This window comes from Bubalus bubalis, chromosome 6, assembly GCF_019923935.1.
Source record: "Bubalus bubalis isolate 160015118507 breed Murrah chromosome 6, NDDB_SH_1, whole genome shotgun sequence".
Lineage (NCBI taxonomy): Eukaryota > Metazoa > Chordata > Mammalia > Artiodactyla > Bovidae > Bubalus > Bubalus bubalis.
This window is the reverse complement of record NC_059162.1, coordinates 112,444,248-112,464,022: the sequence shown is the minus strand read 5'-3', so window position 1 is coordinate 112,464,022 and position 19,775 is coordinate 112,444,248. Positions and strand designations below refer to the sequence as shown.

Here is a 19,775-nt window from a genome sequence, read left to right as displayed (position 1 = left end):
ATAATTTTATGTGGTCCATCTTACAATTTTTAATGACTTTTGAAACAATGAATGTTAAAACAAAGTTTTGGAGAATGTTTTGGGTGATTTCACTTCCACGTGTCTCTTCATTTCACACAGGAAAATTTCCTCTCTTCCTCTGACCCCTTTAATTCCCATCTTTCCCATTCCCATCCTGTCTCCAAAGCCTGAACTGACACCACAATTGGCTTATTTCAGAGATGGCCAGGATGAGGCTCTAATTCAGCATCACCTCACCTCCCAGAGATGCGCCCAGGGAAATGGGGAACCGTCCCAGACCCCCACCTCACTCCCCCCCATGCCCACCCACTGCAGCCTCAACCCCATTTGTAGAGCCAGCCAGGCACATGCCTAGACAGTTGGAAGCCTGTTCTGCTCTTATCTTTCACAGCGTGTTCTCATGACACTTCCTCCTGTAGATATGCAAATAAGGCCAAGGCGGAGAACCATCTCTTATTTGGCTGAGGGCAGCTAATTTATGGAAGAGGTGGAACAGGCCCCCAAACATCAGCTTGTAAACAGAAAGAAAGAACACAGAGTCACCAGGAGGGGTACACATAAAGCGCGCAGAACAGGAAGGCCCCTCAGTGAATCAAGTGTGGCAGACAAGCGTCGATGGCTTTTTCAAAGGTGTTCTAGAAACACTGATATGGCTCTGTGTTACTCAGATGGATCAGAATCAAAAGCTAGTACAGCAGAAGATACTTTATCTTAGATCGTTAACATTCAGCATCTCCTATGCATGGGGGTGGGGGGTGGAGCACACGTCATCCCTGGGGCCGAATCAGTAGTCTTCAGGGAAAAGTGTGAGCATCAGCGCCACCACCCCCTGCCACGCACACCCCCTGGAGAGCGGTTGGTTCAAACTGGCTGCCACTGGGGGCTCTGCAGAGAGGTGGAGGGGGCCACTCCTCAGCCTCCCACACTCACCAGCAGCTGTACTTCACCCTGGTCCCATACACTTGACATGTACATATACATACATGTGCACACGCATAGACAGATACATATTAATACATGTATGTTGTTGTTCAGTGGCTAAGTTGTCTCTGACTCTTCACGACCTCATGGACTGTAGCACGCCACGCTTTCCTGTCCTTCACTATCTCTTGGAGTTTGTTCAAATTTATGTTCATTAATGCTATTCTAACCATCTTATCCTCTGCTGCCCCTTTCTCCTTTTGCCATCAATCTTTTCCAGCACCAAGGTCTTTGGCAATGAGTCAGCTCTTCTCATCAGGTGGGTACACACGCATATGCGTGTGTGTGTGCTAAGTTGCTTCAGTCGTGTCCGACTCTTTGTGACCCTATGGACTGATCCTGTCAGGCTCCTCTGTCCACGGGATTCTCCAGGCAAGAATACTGGAGTGGGTTGCCATGCCCTCCTCCAGGGGATCTTCCCGACCCAGGGACTGAACCCAAGTCTCCTGTAGCAGGCAGATTCTTTACTGCTGAGCCACCAGGAAAGCCCACACAAACACATATACATCCACAGAATCTTACATATAGAGTGTTTACAGTGAAGATTCCACAAGTAAATCACCTTTGACAACCACTGCCCTGGAACATAACCCAGACAGTGTGTTCACTGGGGACCATGAATCCTATTTAGCCCTTTACCACCTCTTGATAATGATTTAGTAACAATTTGGGGGAAGGGGGAGTTAGCTCAAATGGTAGAGCACTCACTTTGCACATGAGGGGTACCAGGATTGATGTAGTTACAATTTAGGCGCTAACCCTGGTCGTCAGTTGCTACTTCTTCCAGGGTCTGGGCCACATTTCAGAGCAAGTGTGTTAGGAATATTCCCATTGGAGACCCAGGCTGGGATGACGCTGGGCTGGCCCAGCCTTTCGCATATGGAATCACTCTATTCTCAGAGGCAGTGGATCTCACAGTGATTTTTCCATGTGACTCCTGACAGCCAGCTGTTGGGTGACTACAGGTGCCTACACTGTTCTCAGCAGGAGATGCTTCCCCAGCGAAGGCACTTTCAGATCACGGGTTTGGGAAGTTTAACTCAAATGTAAGAGGATAAGCAAATGGAAATAGGAAGAAACTACATCGTGGCATGTTATTTATTCTTTCATATTAATGTTACTATTTCTGTGTGACTATTCCTAGCCAAATAACCACTGAGAACATGCCCAGAAGCATCTTTTCTTATGGTGAGAGAGAGAGAAATCAAATTCTGAAATTCGAGAACCTCATTAGTGTCTGTCTCACTCAGCCGATCAGCTTAGCATGTTCCCAAGTTGTTTAAAAAACTCCTTTGTAGCTCATTATCCTTCAGTTCAGCAATATGTGAATCATGAACTTCCTGATGTTGAAGCTGGTTTTAGAAAAGGCAGATGAACCAGAGATCAAATTGCCAACATCTGCTGGATCATGGAAAAAGCAAGAGAGTTCCAGAAAAACATCTATTTCTGCTTTATTGACTATGCCAAAGCCTTTGAGTGTGTGGATCACAATAAACTGTGGAAAATTCTGAAAGAGATGGGAATACCAGACCACCTGACCTGCCTCTTGAGAAACCTATATGCAGGTCAGGAAGCAACAGTTAGAACTGGACATGGAACAACAGACTGGTTCCAAATAGGAAAAGGAGTACATAAAGGCTGTATATTGTCACCCTGTTTATTTAACTTATATGCAGAGTACATTATGAGAAACGCTGGACTGGAAGAAACACAAGCTGGAATCAAGATTTCTGGGAGAAATCTCAATAACCTCAGATATGCAGATGACACCACCCTTATGGCAGAAAGTGAAGAGGAACTCAAAAGCCTCTTGATGAAAGTGAAAGAGGAGAGTGAAAAAGTTGGCTTAAAGCTCAACCTTCAGAAAACAAAGATCATGGCATCCAGTCCCATCACTTCATGGGAAACAGATGGGGAAACAGTGGAAACAGTGTCAATCACTGCAGATGGTGACTGCAGCCATGAAATTAAAAGATGCTTACTCCTTGGAAGGAAAGTTATGACCAACCTAGATAGCATATTCAAAAGCAGAGACATTACTTTGCCAACAAAGGTCCGTCTAGTCAAGGCTATGGTTTTTCCTGTGGTCATGTATGGATGTGAGAGTTGGACTGTGAAGAAAGCTGAGCGACGAAGAATTGATGCTTTTGAACTGTGGTGTTGGAGAAGACTCTTGAGAGTCCCTTGGCCTGCAAGGAGATCCAACCAGTCCATTCTGAAGGAGATCAGCCCTGGGATTTCTTTGGAAGGAAAGATGCTAAAGCTGAAAGTCCAGTACTTTGGCCACCTCATGAGAAGAGTTGACTCATTGGAAAAGACTCTGATGCCGGGAGGGATTGGGGGCAGGAGGAAAAGGGGACGACAGAGGATGAGATGGCTGGATGGCATCACTGACTCGATGGATGTGAGTCTGAGTGAACTCCGGGAGTTGGTGATGGACAGGGAGGCCTGGCGTGCTGTGATTCATGGGGTCGCAAAGAGTCGGACACAACTGAGCGACTGATCTGATCTGATCCGATCTGATCCTTCAGTTCTAATTTCTAATTGTATGTGTTTTCTCTTTTTTTCTTTGCTTGAGTGTTGCAGACATCTGGACAAGAGAGGATGGGAGAACAAGGATTGGAAGCTCTACATTCAAAAAAGCCACTTGAGTCCAATGTAGAAATTAGAGAAAATGTGTGTACACCCTATGAACCAAGGATGCTCACTGTCCACCACCCAAACCTCAAAGAATCCCAGTCAAAGAGAGTAAGGAAACGAGGCCATGGGTTCAGAAGAGAGGAAGCAGGAGGAGGCGGCCCAGGTGGCCAGGTGAGAGGTGGGGCGAGTGCAGTTGCGAGCCTGCAGTGCGCTCTGCCCCAGCATCCTGGGGAGGGGCCTTGCCTGAGACCCAAGGGAGGAAGCCCACCTACCCGTGTACCATACCACCCCTGCGTTACTCAACCCAATCAGGTAGATCTCAGATCAGGGGGCTCCCTCTCCCATCTCTGCTGATGCTTTATCATTGGGAAGAAGAGTTGGGCAGAAACCCAACCCAGTGTCTAAAAAAAATAATCGGATCCAGTTTTTTCCTGACAGTTCTTTGCTGGAAAAGAAAAATCACCAGATCTATTAAAAACAGCGCCACTCAAAAGAAGGGGGTACCATTTTTCTGAGAACTCAAAGATGATGTCTCCATGTTACATAGAAGCACTGCAAAAAGAAAAAGTGAAAAAGGAAATACACTCTGGAGAAGTCTGACTTGTGAGCTCAGTAAGATTTAAGAGACAATTGCTTCTCTGAAACTGGAGAAATGCATTGTGAAAACTGAGGAACAGGAGATAAAAGAAAAAACTGGTCAGAAGTGAAAAACCTAGAGTTCTACAGTCAGCATTAACACTATGAGAGAGGCAGCAAACAGCAGCTTTGTGTTCTGGAGAACTTTAACAAGGAAGAAGATAAATCTAAGTCAGTCAGTACAGGAGGAGAGGGAAGATGAGAAATACAGAGGACATAGCTCTGTCCTCCAACATAAATACAGTAGGAGTTCCTGAACTCACAGCTAGTTTTCTTTTTTTAATTTTTTTTTTTTTTTAGCTTTCTAGCTAGATCATCGAAAAAGCAAGAGAGTTCCAGAAAAACATCTATTTCTGCTTTATTGACTATGCCAAAGCCTTTGATTGTGTGGATCACAATAAACTGTGGAAAATTCTGAAAGAGATGGGAATACCAGACCACCTGACCTGCCTCTTGAGAAACCTATATGCAGGTCAGGAAGCAACAGTTAGAACTGGACATGGAACAACAGACTGGTTCCAAATAGGAAAAGGAGTATGTCAAGGCTGTATATTGTCACACTGCTTATTTAACTTATATGCAGAGTACATCTGGAGAAGGCAATGGCACCCCACTCCAGCACTCTTGCCTGGAAAATCCCATGGATGGAGGAGCCTGGTGGGCCACAGTCCATGGGGTCGCTAAGAGTCGGTCAAGACTCAGCGACTTCACTTTCGCTTTTCACTTTCATGCATTGGAGAAGGAAATGGCAACCCACTCCCGTGTTCTTGCCTGGAGAATCCCAGGGACGGGGGAGCCTGGTGGGCTGCCGTCTATGGGGTCACACAGAGTCGGACACGACTGCAGTGACTTAGCAGCAGCAGCAGAGGACATCATGAGAAACGCTGGGCTGGAAGAAGCACAAGCTGGAATCAAGATTGCCGGGAGAAATATCAATAACCTCAGATATGCAGATGACACCACCCTTATGGCAGAAAGTGAAGAGGAACTAAAAAGCCTCTTATTGAATGTGAAAGAGGAGAGTGAAAAAGTTGGCTTAAAGCTCAACCTTCAGAAAATGAAGATCATGGCATCTGGTCCCATCACTTCATGGCAAATAGATGGGGAAACACTGGAAACAGTAGCTGACTTTATTTCTTTGGGCTCCAAAATCACTGCAGATGGTGACTGCAGCCATGAAATTAAAAGACGCTTACTCCTTGGAAGGAAAGTTATGACCAACCTAGATAGCATATTCAAAAGCAGAGACATTACTTTGCCAACAAAGGTCCGTCTAGTCAAGGCTATGGTTTTTCCAGTGGTCATGGTATGGATGTGAGAGTTGGACTGTGAAGAAAGCTGAGCACTGAAGAATTGATGTTTTTGAACTGTGGTGTTGGAGAAGACTCTTGAGAGTCCCTTGGCCTGCAAGGAGATCCAACCAGTCCACTCTAAGGGAGGTCAATCCTGGGTGTTCATTGGAAGAAGTGATGTTGAAGCTGAAACTCCAATACTTTGGCCACTTCATGCGAAGAGTTGACTCATTGGAAAAGACCCTGATACTGGGAGGGATGGGGGGCAGGAGGAGAAGGGGATGACAAAGGATGAGATGGCTGGATGGCATCACCGACTCGATGGATGTGAGTCTGAATGAACTCTGGGAGTTGGTGATGGACAGGGAGGCCTGGCGTGCTGCAATTCATGGGGTCACAAAGAGTCAGACACGACTGAGCAACTGAACAAATATGTAGGACCTGTGAAGAAAATTACCAAGTTAAAAATAATAGTGATAGCTGTATTTATTATTAAGACTGAAAAATACTAAAATGTCCATTTGTACAAGTTGTATTATGGATTTCATGCAATTACAATCAAAGCGCGAATAGTGGACTTCCGTGGTGGACCAGGGAAGTGGTTAAGAATCCGTCTGCCAATGCAGGGCACATGAGTTCGATCCCTGGGTTGGGAAGATTCCTCGTGCCGTGGGGCAACTAAGCCCCAACTACCGAGCTCACATGCCCTAGAACCCACGCTCCTCAACAAGGGGAGGCAGTGAGAAGTCTGCACACCGCAACCAGAGAGTACCCCACGCGCTGCAGCCCGTGTGTAGCAACTAAAGCCCTCTGAGCAGCCAAAAATAAATTTTCTTAAAGTCCCACTAGTATTTTTTCCAACTTGTCAAAATTATCATCTGGCTTATCTGGAAGAATACTTTAAAAGAATAGATATGCAAATCCTACAGTAAAATAGTTTATAAAACGGTGGTAAGGCATTAAGTGTGAACTTGGTGTGAGAGAAGCAGACAGACGTGGACTGGGCTAAACAGGCAAGAGATATGGGAGACTTAATACATGGTAAGAGAGAGGCCACGAAGAGCAAGGAATAAGCTATTCAGTGAGAGGTTTCAAGAAAGATGGTTACTGAGAAAAATGCCCATAAATCTTTGTCTTACACCATCCATTAATTACAGAGAGATTAAAGTGTTCAGTGTAGAACAGTAACAGCAAAACAGAAACCGACATTTTCTCCATCTGCTTTTGCCAAATACTCTGCTAAGCATGTGATACACACTTTTCATTCAGTCCATCCAACAACACCACATGGGTATTCTTATCCCTGGTTTTCAGATGAGGAAACCGAGGCCCCATAGCGTTAGACAATCTACCAGAGCTTGGAAAGGCAGAGTGACCTCTTAGCCTGAGCCTATTAGCTCTAAAGGCCCTGCTCCTGACAGGAAGCAAAAGAAACAAAATTCCTGGGTGCAGAAGGACTCTACATTGGAAAGTAAAGGGGAAAAAGTCACAAAAGAGCAAGATTGATAGACTTTACAAAAATTTACAATCTCTGAATGTGGGGGGGGAAGTCATTAAGTTTAAAGGTAACCACAGCGGAAATATTTGCAACAAATGTGATATAAGGAATTCATGCAAAGAGGTGATAACAGAAAAACTACAGTTTCAAATGAAAAAAGGCAAAGAGAGAATGAAGCAGACCATCCACAAGAGAGAAATGATGAAAGTCAATAATCCAAACAAGTTTACCACGACTGCAATCAAGCAATGCAAATCAAAATGAACGGAAATTAGCTACCTTTCACCTTGTAATTCAATATATTTTAAAAATGAAAATATTCAGTAAATGGAGGCTGGAATGAGGTGGGTGCTCTTTGGCACTGCTTACCAGAACATAAATTATAACAAGATTTCTGGAAAGCAATTTGTCATTTTCCATCAAGAGCCTTAAAAACATTATCCTTTGATCCAGTAATTCCTCCCCTGGAAATCTATCATCAGAAATGTCACATATTTGCACAAAGACCTTCATCACTGCCATATTTAAAATAACGAGACACTGTTAGTAAGTTGAATGTCTGACAATAGAAGAGTAGTCCATAAATTATGGTGCATCGTGTAATAGAATTTGTGCATCTATTAAATATGATATTTAGGAAGAAATGTTAACTAAATGAGAAAATGCTAATGTTGCTAGAAAATGCAGACTAAAATTACATGGTATTAGGCATATATTAATATAATATGGAGCTTATGAAACTTATAGAGATATGTATGTATCTACCTATGTATAGACATATGTATCTATCTATCTATATAAATACATAGAGAGAATATAAATGAGAAAATACAGCAACAAATTAACATTATTTGTGTTAGTCTCTCATCTCAGTGGTTGGGTAATTATTTTCCTCCTTAACACCTTGAACTCTATATGTTTTACTTAATTCTGTATTTTTTAAGTTTACTTGAAAAAATGTGCGAGAAGGGGACGATGGAGGATGAGATGGTTGGATGGCATCACCGACTCAATGGATATGAGTTTGAGCAAGCTCTGGGAGATGGTGAGGGACAGGGAGTCCTGGCGTGCTGCCAGGGGTCCATGGGGGTCTCAAAGAGTCGAACACGACTGAGCGACTGAACCAGTTCAGTTCTGAACAAAACACCGCCCTGTTTATCAGAGGGTCTATTTCTACACTGCCCCTGACACACGGGATGCCTAGCAAGACTCTCCCCTCTGGAGGGCAGGTTTCTGGTTGGCAAGGGAGGGGCTGGACCAGCTGACCCTTTGGTGTCATTTACAGTAAGTAATCGAACCCAAATAGTCTGGGTCCTGGTACTTGGAAACACAACGCTTTTCTCAATAATGGGACAAAGGGACTGTGAAGTCAGCAGGAGAGAGAGGAGGGAGCTGGTCCACAGAGCTGCCCGGGGGGCCTGGCCTGCAGGGCTGTGGACACTGAGGCCACCTCATCTGCCGCTGGGCTTCCTTGGAGCCTTTGGACTCCAGATCCCTCAGTCTCTCCCTCCTGCGTTGGTGGTTAATCACTCTTAAGATGGCCTCCGCGTCTCGCCTTTCTCTTCCTTCTCCCAGCTTCATGCAGCGCTTCTTCCTGGCCCCTGAGCCGCAGGTCCCTCTCTCTCGGACCTCCGGGCGCTCACCGGGCCCCCCGCCCACAGCCGCGGCCACGCGTGCGTCATCCGCGTCCTCTTCCTGCCTCGTCTCTCTGAGCACTTCCTCTGAGGGGCCCCACATGACAGCCCAGTGTCTCCCGGAGGCTCCCACGGCTCCAGGAAGCCCCAGGAGTGACGCTCAGCCACCGCCCTCCTCTCCCCTCCTGCGGAGCGCTCCTCGCACACCGGCCTTCCCTCCTCTGCCTCTGAGATGTCGCTCCTCACTTGGCAGCTCGTAAAAAGTCATGGCCAAGAGCCTGTCATACAGAGCGAAGCTAGGTCAGATATAGTATGTTAATGGCGTATGGCTGGCATCTAGAAAACCAGGACGGACGAACTTATTGACAGAGAAGAAATGGAGACGCAGGTGTGGAGGCCGGGCTGGAGGCCAGGGCATGGGGGAGGAGAGGGAAGGACAGACTGAGAAAGGAGCATTGACACCGGTACACCATCGTGTGTGAAACAGATAACCGGCAGGACGCCGCTGCACAGCACAGGGAGGCCCGCCTGGCACTCCGTGATGACCTAGAGGGGTGGGGAGGGGAGGGGAGACGGTCCAGAGGAAGGGGATATATGTGTCGAATTATGACTCATTCACGTTGCCTTACGGCAGAGACCACAACAGCGTTGCACAGCAATTATCCTCCAAAAAAAAAAAAAAAGGAACAGCCAGGGTTCAGCGGGTGCTGACTATGTATGCTTATCTCCACATTGTCCCGTTTTATCCTCTCAATAATCCAGTGACATCAACGGAAAGACAAATCACTCCATTTTTTACACGGGCCAAAGATACGAACAGACATTTCTTCAAAGAAGGTATACAAATGGCCAAGGAGCAGAGAAGAGGCTCAACAACATTCATCATTAGAGTGATGCCAACCCAAGTCACAGTAAGAGGCTACTTCACACCCACTAGGACGGCCACTACCAAAACGATAGTAACAAGTGTGGGTGAGGGTGTGGAAACATTAGAACCCTCAGACCCTGCTGATGGGAATGAAACAGCACCACTACTGTAGAAAAGATGGACAGTTCCGCAAAACGTAAAACACAGAATTACCACATGACCCAGCAGTTCCACCCAAGACAGTTGAAAACACACGTGCATAAAAAAACTTGAACTTAAATGACCACAGCAGCATCATTCATCGGAGAAGGCAATGGTATCCCACTCCAGTACTCCTGCCTAGAAAATCCCATGGATGGAGGAGGCTGGAAGGCTGCAGTCCATGGGGTCGCTGAGGATCGGACACGACTGAGCGACTTCACTTTCACTTTTCACCTTCATGCATTGGAGAAGGAAATGGCAACCCACTCCAGTATTCTCGCCTAGAGAATCCCAGGGATGGGGGAGCCTGGTGGGCTGCCATCTATGGGGTCACACAGAGTTGGACACAACTGGATCGACTTAGCAGCAGCAGCACCATTCATAATAGCACAAAAGGAGGAGCAACCCAAATGCCTGTCAACTGATGAACAGCTAAATAAAATGTGACCTCTTGATAAAATGGGCTACTATTTATCCATGAAAAGGGATGACTCATACTACAACATGGATAAACCTTGGAAGCGTTATGCCAGGTAAGAAGTCAGATACGAAAGGCCACATATTATATGATTCTATTCCTATGAAATTACCCAGAACAGGCAAATGGTCAGAGACAGAAAGTAAGTCAATCAGTAGTTGCCACAGCTTGGGAGGGACAGAAATGGGAAGTGACTCCTAAGAGGTTCAGGCTTTTTGGGAAATGGGAAGTGACTCCTAAGAGGTTCAGGTTTTTTAGGAAGGGGAGGGGTGATGAAATGTTCTGGTGTTAGATGGTTGGATGGCATCACCAACTCGATGGACATGAGTTTGAGCAAGCTTCAGGAGTTGATGATGGACAGAGAAGCCTGGCGTGCTGCAGTCCATGGGGTTGCAAAGAGTTGGACAGGACTGAGCGACTGAACTGAACTGAGCTGATGGTTTTACGTTATGAATGCACTACACGCCACTGAATGGTACACTGATTCTACAGGATGTGAGTTTTACTGCTATAAAAAATGAACCCAATGAGCGGGCATTTCCCCACTGAGGACCCTGGGTGGGTACAGGGAGGTTAGCATCTCACAGAGGCTAGAACTGACATGAGGCCCAGCCAACCGCAGAGGGCTTGCCCCTAAGGACTTCATCACATGACCTGAATTAGCGAGGGAAGCGCCTCCATTGCTGGGGCAGAGAGGAAGGCCTAGAGCACCACCTCTCATGGTCATGCTGGGGTTCACGGTCCAGGAGATGGGACCACTTATCGGAGAAGCTCCGAAGTCTGTGCACAGGTCTCTCTCACCTGTCAGGTAGAGAGGTGCTCAGTCTATTTGGTTGTGTCCGACTCTTTGAGACCCTACAGACTGTAGCCCACCAGGCTCTGTCCATGGGATTCTCCATGCAAGAATACTGGAGTGGGTTGCCATGCCCTCCTCCAGGGGATCTTCCAGACCCAGGGATCGAACTTGGGTCGCCTGCACTACAGGCTGATTCTTTACTGCTGAGCAGCTAGGGAAAGACAAACCAAAGCCAAGCTTCCCCTGGTTCTAGAAAAATTTCTCCAGGATGCTAGGCTGGGGCACAGAGAACCTGGGGACACTTGACTATGGGTTTTATGAGTCGCTGCCATCTATGGGGTCGCACAGAGTCGGACACGACTGAAGCGACTTAGCAGCAACAGCAGCAGCACAAAGAAAGTACCAGGAACCCGTTAGATGGAGAGGCCTCCCCAGGCACATCACTCCCTCTTGGTCCTGAACGCAGAAGGACTGCTCAGAATAGTGGTCCCTGGACAACTAGACGGAGAAGGCAATGGCACCCCACTCCAGTACTCTTGACTGGAAAATCCCATGGATGGAGGAGCCTGGTAGGCTGTAGTCCATGGGGTCGCTAAGAGTCGGACACGACTGAGCGACTTCCCTTTCACTTTTCACTTTCATGCATTGGAGAAGGAAATGGCAACCCACTCCAGTGTTCTTGCCTGGAGAATCCCAGGGACGGGGGAGCCTGGTGGGTTGCCATCTATGGGGTCACACAGGGTCGGACACGACTGAAGCGACTTAGCAGCAGCAGCAGCAGGACAACTAGAGAGCGAACTGAACAATCTCTTACACAAACAGGCTTTTAGGAGCTGTGGTCCTCTGGCTCTGACTACTGTCTGTGCCAGCATCTCTCACCCTTTGTCAATACCAGATGGGAAAAACAGTCTTTTCCTTTGCACGTGCACAAAAGTAATTCATGAGCAGTATTTGTCGTCGTTGTTGTTTAGTTGCTAAGTTGTATCCGACTCTTTGTGACCCCATGAACTGCAGTACACCAGACTTCCCTGTCTTTCACCATCTCCCAGAGTCTGCTCAAACTCACGTCCATGGAGTCGGCGATGCCATCCAACCATCTCACCCGCTGCCGCCCACTTCTCCTCCTGCTCTGTCTTTCCCAGCATCTGGGATCAGTATAAACTTTCCTAAAGTTTGAAAGGGGGTTGGAGGAAGGAGGATTACATCGGACCCATTCACACCTTAGTAAATGGCTTTACACCTCTCCAGGACATTTCTGCCCACTCCCCTGCCAAGTCCCTTCTCTGTGCTCCATCACGAGGGGTCTCCCCTCCAGGCCTCCTCTGACTCTACACACACCCAGACTTGCTGGCGTCTCTCTCTTTCTCTCTCCCAGAAACAGTAAATTCAAATCCTGGTCCTGCCGTCATTAGTACTGTGAACATACAGCATGTTACCTAACCTCTCTGGGTCTCAGTTTTCCGCACTTGTAAAGTGCGGATAATAACCACACTTCCTCCGAAGGCCAGTGTGGACAGTGAGTGAGTCAGTGTGTGCAAAGAGCTTAGAACAGAATCTGACATGCAGGTTGTCTTCTGCTGTTATTTTTAGGCAGAATGCATCAGTATCCACCTTCGGTTGGCAAAGCAAGGCTGCAATGGTATGGCCTGCCCTACCTCAAGGGGCCATAACTTTCTTACTAACAAGTAGAATGCCTTCTCAAAGGGCACTTTTGGTGACAAAATGTCCTTCTGGGGCCTCTTTGTCTTTCTGGCCGTGCTCACAAGGCTGCCAAGTCCAGGCTGCCTTGTACTGTCCCTGGGAAGGCAGCTGTAGCTTTGCCTGGGCAAAGCTTGTGGTCGGCCAGGTGCTGAGGGAAACCAAGATCACATCCTCGTCACAGCTGGCCAGGCCAGGCGTCGGTTTCCGAGTCACAGGTAGCACTTGCCTGCCTCTGCCCCCGGGAGGGAAGCCAACTCTCTCCCGTGTGGTTTAGTGGAAACAGCACTGGACTAGGCAACTCCATCCTGCATGGTGGCTGATGGACCCAGAATATATAGGCTCACTCTTGGGGGCTGGGCTGCTCTTACAGAGACGGCAGTGTATCGCTGACTCCTCTGGGCCATTGCTCTGGTTCAACCTGTCCAGCCAGGGCAAGGAGAGCCTGGCCCCAACTGACCCATGACCCCGCACGCTGATGGACCTGAATCCCCAAAGGTGTACCTCTTCCCTGCAGCAGAAAGCACATGGCAGGTATGCTGGCCTCACGTGGAAGCGCAGTCCTGGCAGGAGAGGAAGACGCAAGCTTGACAGTCTCTTAGTATCCTCTGTACAAAAGGGGCTGGACAGCCCCCTCAAGGAGCCCCCCTGACCTCCCTAGTCTGCTGGCGGGTTCGCGTGGAGCCAGGGGAGCGTGACATAGGCCCCACCCAGAAGACCCGCTGCCCCTCGCAATCTCAAGCCCCTTGCTGCAAGAAGGCAGAGCAGGACTCTGTCTATGGAGTCAGCTGCCTGGGGTCCTCCCCTCCAGCTCTCTGCACCCTGAGATGGGCCTCGGTTTTTCTGAGGTTTTCTGAGTTGTGGAGGAGGGACCTGTGTCTCCTTGCTCCGAGGCAGGTGGTAGGGCTGACCTCCCGAGAGGAAGTGCAGGTTTGCTAGGCCCAGGGGCGAAGGTGCACACGAGTGTCACGTGGGCCACTCTCAATCGCAGCCTTGTCTTTCCGCGTTTCCCTCACGCCCTCCTTAGTTCCATTTAAATAGGCAAATCCTGTCCTCTTTCTCCAGCAAGCAGGCCACTCCTGAGGAGGCTGCCCTCAGCTCCTGGAGCTCCAAGCGTCGCAGTCTAAACCAGGCGTTGGAAGCCTCCTGCCGCCCTCCTCTCTCAACTGGAGGAGCCGGAAATATGCTCAAGCCACTGGGGTCCAAGCAGGGTGCTTGAGGTCTTTTCCCATATAGATTTTTCCAGCGTAGGAGGGCCAGTCTTAGAGGCTTCCTTGCTCACTTTGGAGCAGGGTCATTAAAAGGCCTTGACACCATAGCTGGCTTACCTGGGGCCCTGCTGTCTCAGCATCTCCCAGAGAGAAGCAGAGGGTAGAGCCTGATGCCTGGGAGACTCATGCTTGTGGAACCCCACTGGGGTGCCCCTTGCTGGCGGAGGACCAGGAGGACAAGGTTTTCACCAGTCCCAGGAACAGAGAAAGCTAAGGATGGGATGGGAGGGTGGGGGGCTGTTTTTCAGGAAGTCAAACCTCCATGATTTAAAGGACTGGCCTTTTGACTTTTTCTGTTTGTTTTTCAAGAGCACGTTCTTCCTGCCTTTTCGGTGCCGTTAAAGGATACTTTCATGAAATGAATGGCTAAGAGGTGGCACTTAGATATCACTTAGCTAGGTTTTCGTTTTTAAATCTCCTTAATTGGCAACATTAAAGGTGGTGGCAAAAGGAGGTCTCCCAGGGTTTTGGAAAGTTCGGTGGTTCGTGGTATCCCACATCCTACAGGGGTTCCTGCCCCTTCGGGAAGCGTGACTTCCCCCCACAGAGCCAAGGGGAGAGTGGAGCCCCGGGCCTGGAGTTAGCGCCTGGCCTCAAGGCTGGGCTCCCTGGGGAGGGCTCCAAGGCCTGCTGTCTGGAGCTAAAGGGGCCTTGGAGCTGGGAGACTGACAAGAAGCCCAGCCCTGGACTCGGAGGATGGTGGGTATGGGGTGGGGTGTGGGCCACGGGTACCCTCCCGAAGAGGCAGACCCTGCGCAGTTGCCAAGGCTCCAAGAGTAACTCAGCACCAGGGAGGGGAGGGAAGGAGACGCAAGAGAGAGGAACGGATACCGCACACCCTCTGGGATCCCAGTTTGCCACCAGCCAGCCCAGCAGCGTGGGGGCTGCCCTGGTAGCTCCGACGGTTAAGAATCCGCCTGCAAAGCAGGAGACCCAGGTTCGATCTCTGGGTCAGAAAGATCCCCTGGAGAAGGGAATGGCAACCCACTCCAGTATTCTTGCCTGGGAAATCCCAGAGGAACCTGACAGGCTATACAGTCCATGGGGTCGCAAAGAGTCGGACACCACTGAGCAACTAACACACACACACAGCAGGGCGGTGTGGACAAAGGCCTCACGCTCTCTGAGGTCTGCCCACCTGCAAAGTCAGGGGCGGTGGGACTAGAGGCTTCATGGCTTCTCCTAGCTCTGGCTCTGGCTGTCACAAGGCTCCCAGTTTAGAGTCAGAGACCCTTGTTGCAATCTGTAGCCTGAGCCTGACCACAGCTCCCTGGTCAAAGGTCTGCTGTGAAGGTTAGTGAGCTGGAGCCTGGAAGCTCCCGAGGTCTCTGGGGGGAGGGAGAGCTGCACGTGGGCTGAGGGGAGACAGATCAGGATGTCCCCACTGTCTCTACGCCCGGGTCGATGGGTCTCCACAGGGGCTGTGCCTGTGGGGAAGACTAGGTCTGCTTCCTTTTTCCCCCACCCCAGGTGTGAGAACTGGGGACTCAGGAAGCTGGCCTTGGGAGGGCGAGGCTCTGATGCAGTCAGACCTTGGGCCAGGTGGCCAGCTAAAAGCTTGGGTTAACTTCTAAACAGTCCCAGTTCACCCTGGTAAACACCCTGTCTTCTCTCGCTGCCACTGGAACCCAGGCTCACACCAGCTTGACAGGTACAGGACTGGGGTGGCAGCAGCCATCTGTCTGTCTGGGTGCAGCCTCTGGGGACGGACAGTGTTGACTTTGTCATCACTCGGTTAACCCGTCTGAGCCTCAATTTCCTCATCTGCAAGAGCGGCCAACAAAAGGACCTGCACTTCAGATTGTCGCAAGGTTGAAATAGGTTGACGCATAGACAAATGCTCAAACTCAACAAGCTCCAAATAAGGTCTGTGGCCCGTGACCCATTTCCCCTCCTGCATGGATGGCGGTAGGGTCTGCCTGCTCAGAGGGACCCTTCTGCAAGCCCAGGGGTTCTACCTGAGAGGTGCAGGTGAACGTGCCCTTCCCCCATCACGCCCGAAGCCCCAGAGGGCATGGTTAGACCGCAGGGTGGCAGAGTGGCACGGCCAAGAGCCTCCCTCAGACATTGGTGGAGAAGGGTGTTACAAAAAGGAACCGTCAGCAAGTGGCCGGTTCCCCAGTTTTAGGACAACTGGCGCATTCAGCAACATCCCAGAGCTAGGGGCGGGGGGGCAGTCGATGGTGGCCGAGAGGCCTCAAAAGGTGGGGACACTGCTGAGGGCCTTGGACGGGTGAGAAGTGGCTCCTGCTGTTGGTAACATGACTTCCTCTGCTCCCAGGGTCCCAGACACAGCCTCTGATCCTTTCTTGAGCGACTCCCCATGTTCACGGCTCCCCAGACAATAGCTTCCTCCAAAGTCCCATACTCTGGCACAGGAAGGGTTCCCTCCTGCCATTTCTGTTCTTCCAGGATGGTTTCCCAGCTGTGCATCTTTGACCAACACCTGAACTGATCCAGCTGCTTTCTAACACTCCCACCACCATGAAGCCCTGAGTTTCCGCCTGGCTCACAGGCCATGGACAACCCCCTCCCCGCTTGGTCCCTGGAACCTCAAGGAAGCCCCTGGTCCTGCTGCTTGATGGTTGCTGGGGTGTGTGGCCCAGACCCCAGGCTAGGCCTGGAGGGCTCCCACTCTCAAAACCCCAACTCCAAGGCCGAGCAGGTCCCCCGACAGGCCTCAGCTCGACCCACCAACAAACCTGGGAAGCGCAAGGTCGCTGGACACAGAAACAACCCCATCCCAGGGCAGGGGCCCCAACGTGCCCCGAGCCAGCTTGCCCTGTGCGCAAGCGGCACCTCCATCACCTCCGTTGCCAGGCCAGGCCGGGGTGGGCAGGTCGGGTACTCACAGCACACAGAGCGCGTAGGCCCGGGAGATGGACTCGCTGGCACGCACGAGGAAGCTCCCATCCTTGCCCGTCCTGGAGAGCAGCTCCTCTGCCTTGGAGCGGGTGATGTTGCCATGGTTCCAGCAGGGGACCATGGCGGGCGCGGGTCTCCCTGGGGCCGGGCCCGGCGGCCTCACCCCTGGACCGGACGCTGCACCAACGGGGGAGCTGGGCCCTCCTGCGCTGCGACCCTCCGTGGGTTCCCTCTCAGTCGCCCCAGCTGCTGCTGCTCCTGCCACCCGCTCGCTGACCGACTTCCTGTTTCAGGCACTCGGCGAGGGAAAGGAAGCTGAGCTGCAGAGAACTTCCTCATTGCAGAGCCCAAGCAAGACAGTACTCCACCTCCCCCCTCACGGCCTGCTGCCCCTCCCTCTTACCACCTCACCCCCACCCCGCCCATGCCCCCCATCCCCGGCTCCCTCCTTTAATGGGTCTCAGTCCCTGGCATGGCGAATATCAGCTTAAGCCCTCCTAGGGGAATCTATCAGCTCCTCTGGCGTCAGGAGGCTCAGGGCCAGCCTCTGAAGGAGTGAGGCCCAAGCATTGGCCATTCTGGGGCCCATGACCCCATGCCCCACGTGGGGCGGCCAGGCCAAGGACATCCACCCCAGCCCTCTGCCCTACCCTTGAGCTTTCCACCTCCCTGTCCACTCCCTCCGACATGCCCACAGGTCAGAGGCTCACAGGGCCGGGCTTCTCAACTGGGGCTGAGGCCTGCCCCCCGACCCCCGCTGAGGAGGGTACCAGCCAAGCCCCCCTACTCATACTGAGACACACACAGCCACCTGGGCACCTTTCAGCCCCAGAAGCTGGGAAGACCTTGAGCGACACCACCCGTGGGCTCCCCGGGGACAGCTCTGCGACACTTTATACCCACCGCGGGGGCCGGCAGATATACGGGAGCCCGTGGCAACCCTTCTCCAGGGCAGCACATCCTGACCCCTGTGGCCCAGCTTAGGGACACGCAGAGGGAGCTGGGAGGGCTCTCGGGACATGGACCTTTTGCAGGGTGACACCTCTGGATCTTTCTGGTACACTTGGGACATTCACGCATGTCCCCCTATCCCTGGGGCAAGTTGGCCACCTGGCGAGGATGGCGTTCCTTCCCGAGTCCCACATCTCAGGTAGAGCTGGAGTTGGAGGTAGAGGTGGCCGGGCATGGTTGCCTTGGTCCACAGCTCAAAGCAGGGGCTGCCTTTGGGGAGGTGGGGACCACCATCCAGGATCAGCAGGCTCTGAGGGCTCTGAAGTGGGCACCCTGCTTGGACCCCAGACGGGGAGCCCTCAGTGCTCGTGTCAGTGCCCCAGGGTGAAGGGGCAGGTGCTGACCTATTGCACAGGACCCCCGGTCCTGTCTTAGCCCTCAGCCACCCTGCGACATGACAGAAGAAGCCACATCCAGGCACCAGGGCCAGGCAAGCCTCCACTCGAATCGGGTCCTCTGCATCCAAGCTGCAGGAGCTGGTTGGTTCCTTCTCCCTCTCTGTCTCGGTTTCCTGTTCTCCTCCTGAAGGAGAGCAGCCCCAGAGGAACTCATGTGTGCAGGGAGCCCCCAGTGCCTGCCACCCACAACAGTTGATTCTGAAAAGCAAAGCTAAGCACTCTGATTCCTAAATCCTGGACTCGGCTCGCCTCCGCCTGAGGGAAGAGGGGAGGGGGGCAGGGAGTGGGGAGGAGATGGTCAACTCAGGCCTGAGGCGGGGGAAATTGGGCCCATTAAAGGGGCCCCAGAAGGTGGGCTGCTACCCCTGTGGGGGTCATCTCCGGGGTCCTCTCCGGCATGGGCATGGTCAAGGCGTGGCCGTCCTCCGGCAGGCCTTCTTGGCTTCTAAGGGCAGTTCCTTTTGGAAACCTAGCCCAGTGAACTCCCTGGTCCCCACATTCACCTCCTCAAAGCCAGCTCCTCCCCCAGCTGCTCTGAGCTTCCCCTTCCCTACCACTGCCCCCTCCTTCCCCCCACCAATGCCCCCTCCCTTGCTCCTCTGTCTGAACCCAAGGAAGAAACTCCCAAGCCTTCAGAAAGCCTGTATCAAGGCTGAGCTAGATGTGGGGCCACCGAGGTGGGGCTAAGAGACCTGCTCCTGGGATGCTCCCACCATACACTTCCCAGCCTTCTCCCCATTCCCCTGCTGAGCTCCGCCAGCTTCCTCCCTCGAAGCCCCCAGGTTCCTCCAGGGTCCTTTAGGAGGACCCGCCCACAGTGCTGGATAGCACCTCGACCAGCTTATCCACAGAGACCCTCTAGCACATCCAAGACCCTTCCACTTACATCGATCTCCCCCAACACTCCTTCCCACCTGCCCTTCCTCACCCCTGTTCCCACTGAGTCCCATAGTTCAGCAGGGTCGGGGTGGCCAGTGGGACTGTCCCTTCCATTTGGTCCAGTGTGGTTTCCCTTTGACACACACAACACATACAAGACACACATATGTCATCCATGTTCCCCGAATTTTTAAGGTCCATCCTGTCATGTCCTCCTGAGAAACCTGTATGCAGGTCAAGAAGCAACAGTTAGAACTGGACATGGAACGACAGACTGGTTCCAAATAGGAAAAGGAGTACGTCAAGGCTGAATATTATGACCCTGCTTATTTAACTTATATGCAGAGTACATCATGAGAAACACTGGGCTGGAAGAAGCACAAGCTGGAATCAAGATTGCCAGGAGAAATATCAATAACCTCAGATATGCAGATGACACCACCCTTATGGCAGAAAGTGAAGAAGAACTAAAGAGCCTCTTGATGAAAGTGAAAGAGGAGAGTGAAAAAGTTGGCTTAAAGCTCAACATTCAGAAAACTAAAATCATGGCATCTGGTCCCATGACTTCATGGCAAATAGATGGGGAAACAATGGAAACAGTGAGAGAC

The 19,775-nt window shown here is 51.1% G+C and overlaps 1 protein-coding gene across 2 annotated transcripts in view; it reads right to left on the bottom strand.

The window, feature by feature from the left end:
- The window catches only part of INPP5D (inositol polyphosphate-5-phosphatase D), a 136,528-nt gene extending 119,344 nt beyond the window's left edge, over window positions 1–17,184 (bottom strand). For both annotated transcript variants that reach the window (XM_044945292.1, XM_006041763.3), the window contains exon 1: window positions 16,867–17,184. In XM_044945292.1, the coding sequence (XP_044801227.1) occupies window positions 16,867–17,000 (134 nt within the window). In that variant the 5' untranslated portion in view covers window positions 17,001–17,184. The remainder of the gene's footprint in view (window positions 1–16,866) is intronic.
- Window positions 17,185–19,775: the final 2,591 nt, after the last annotated feature.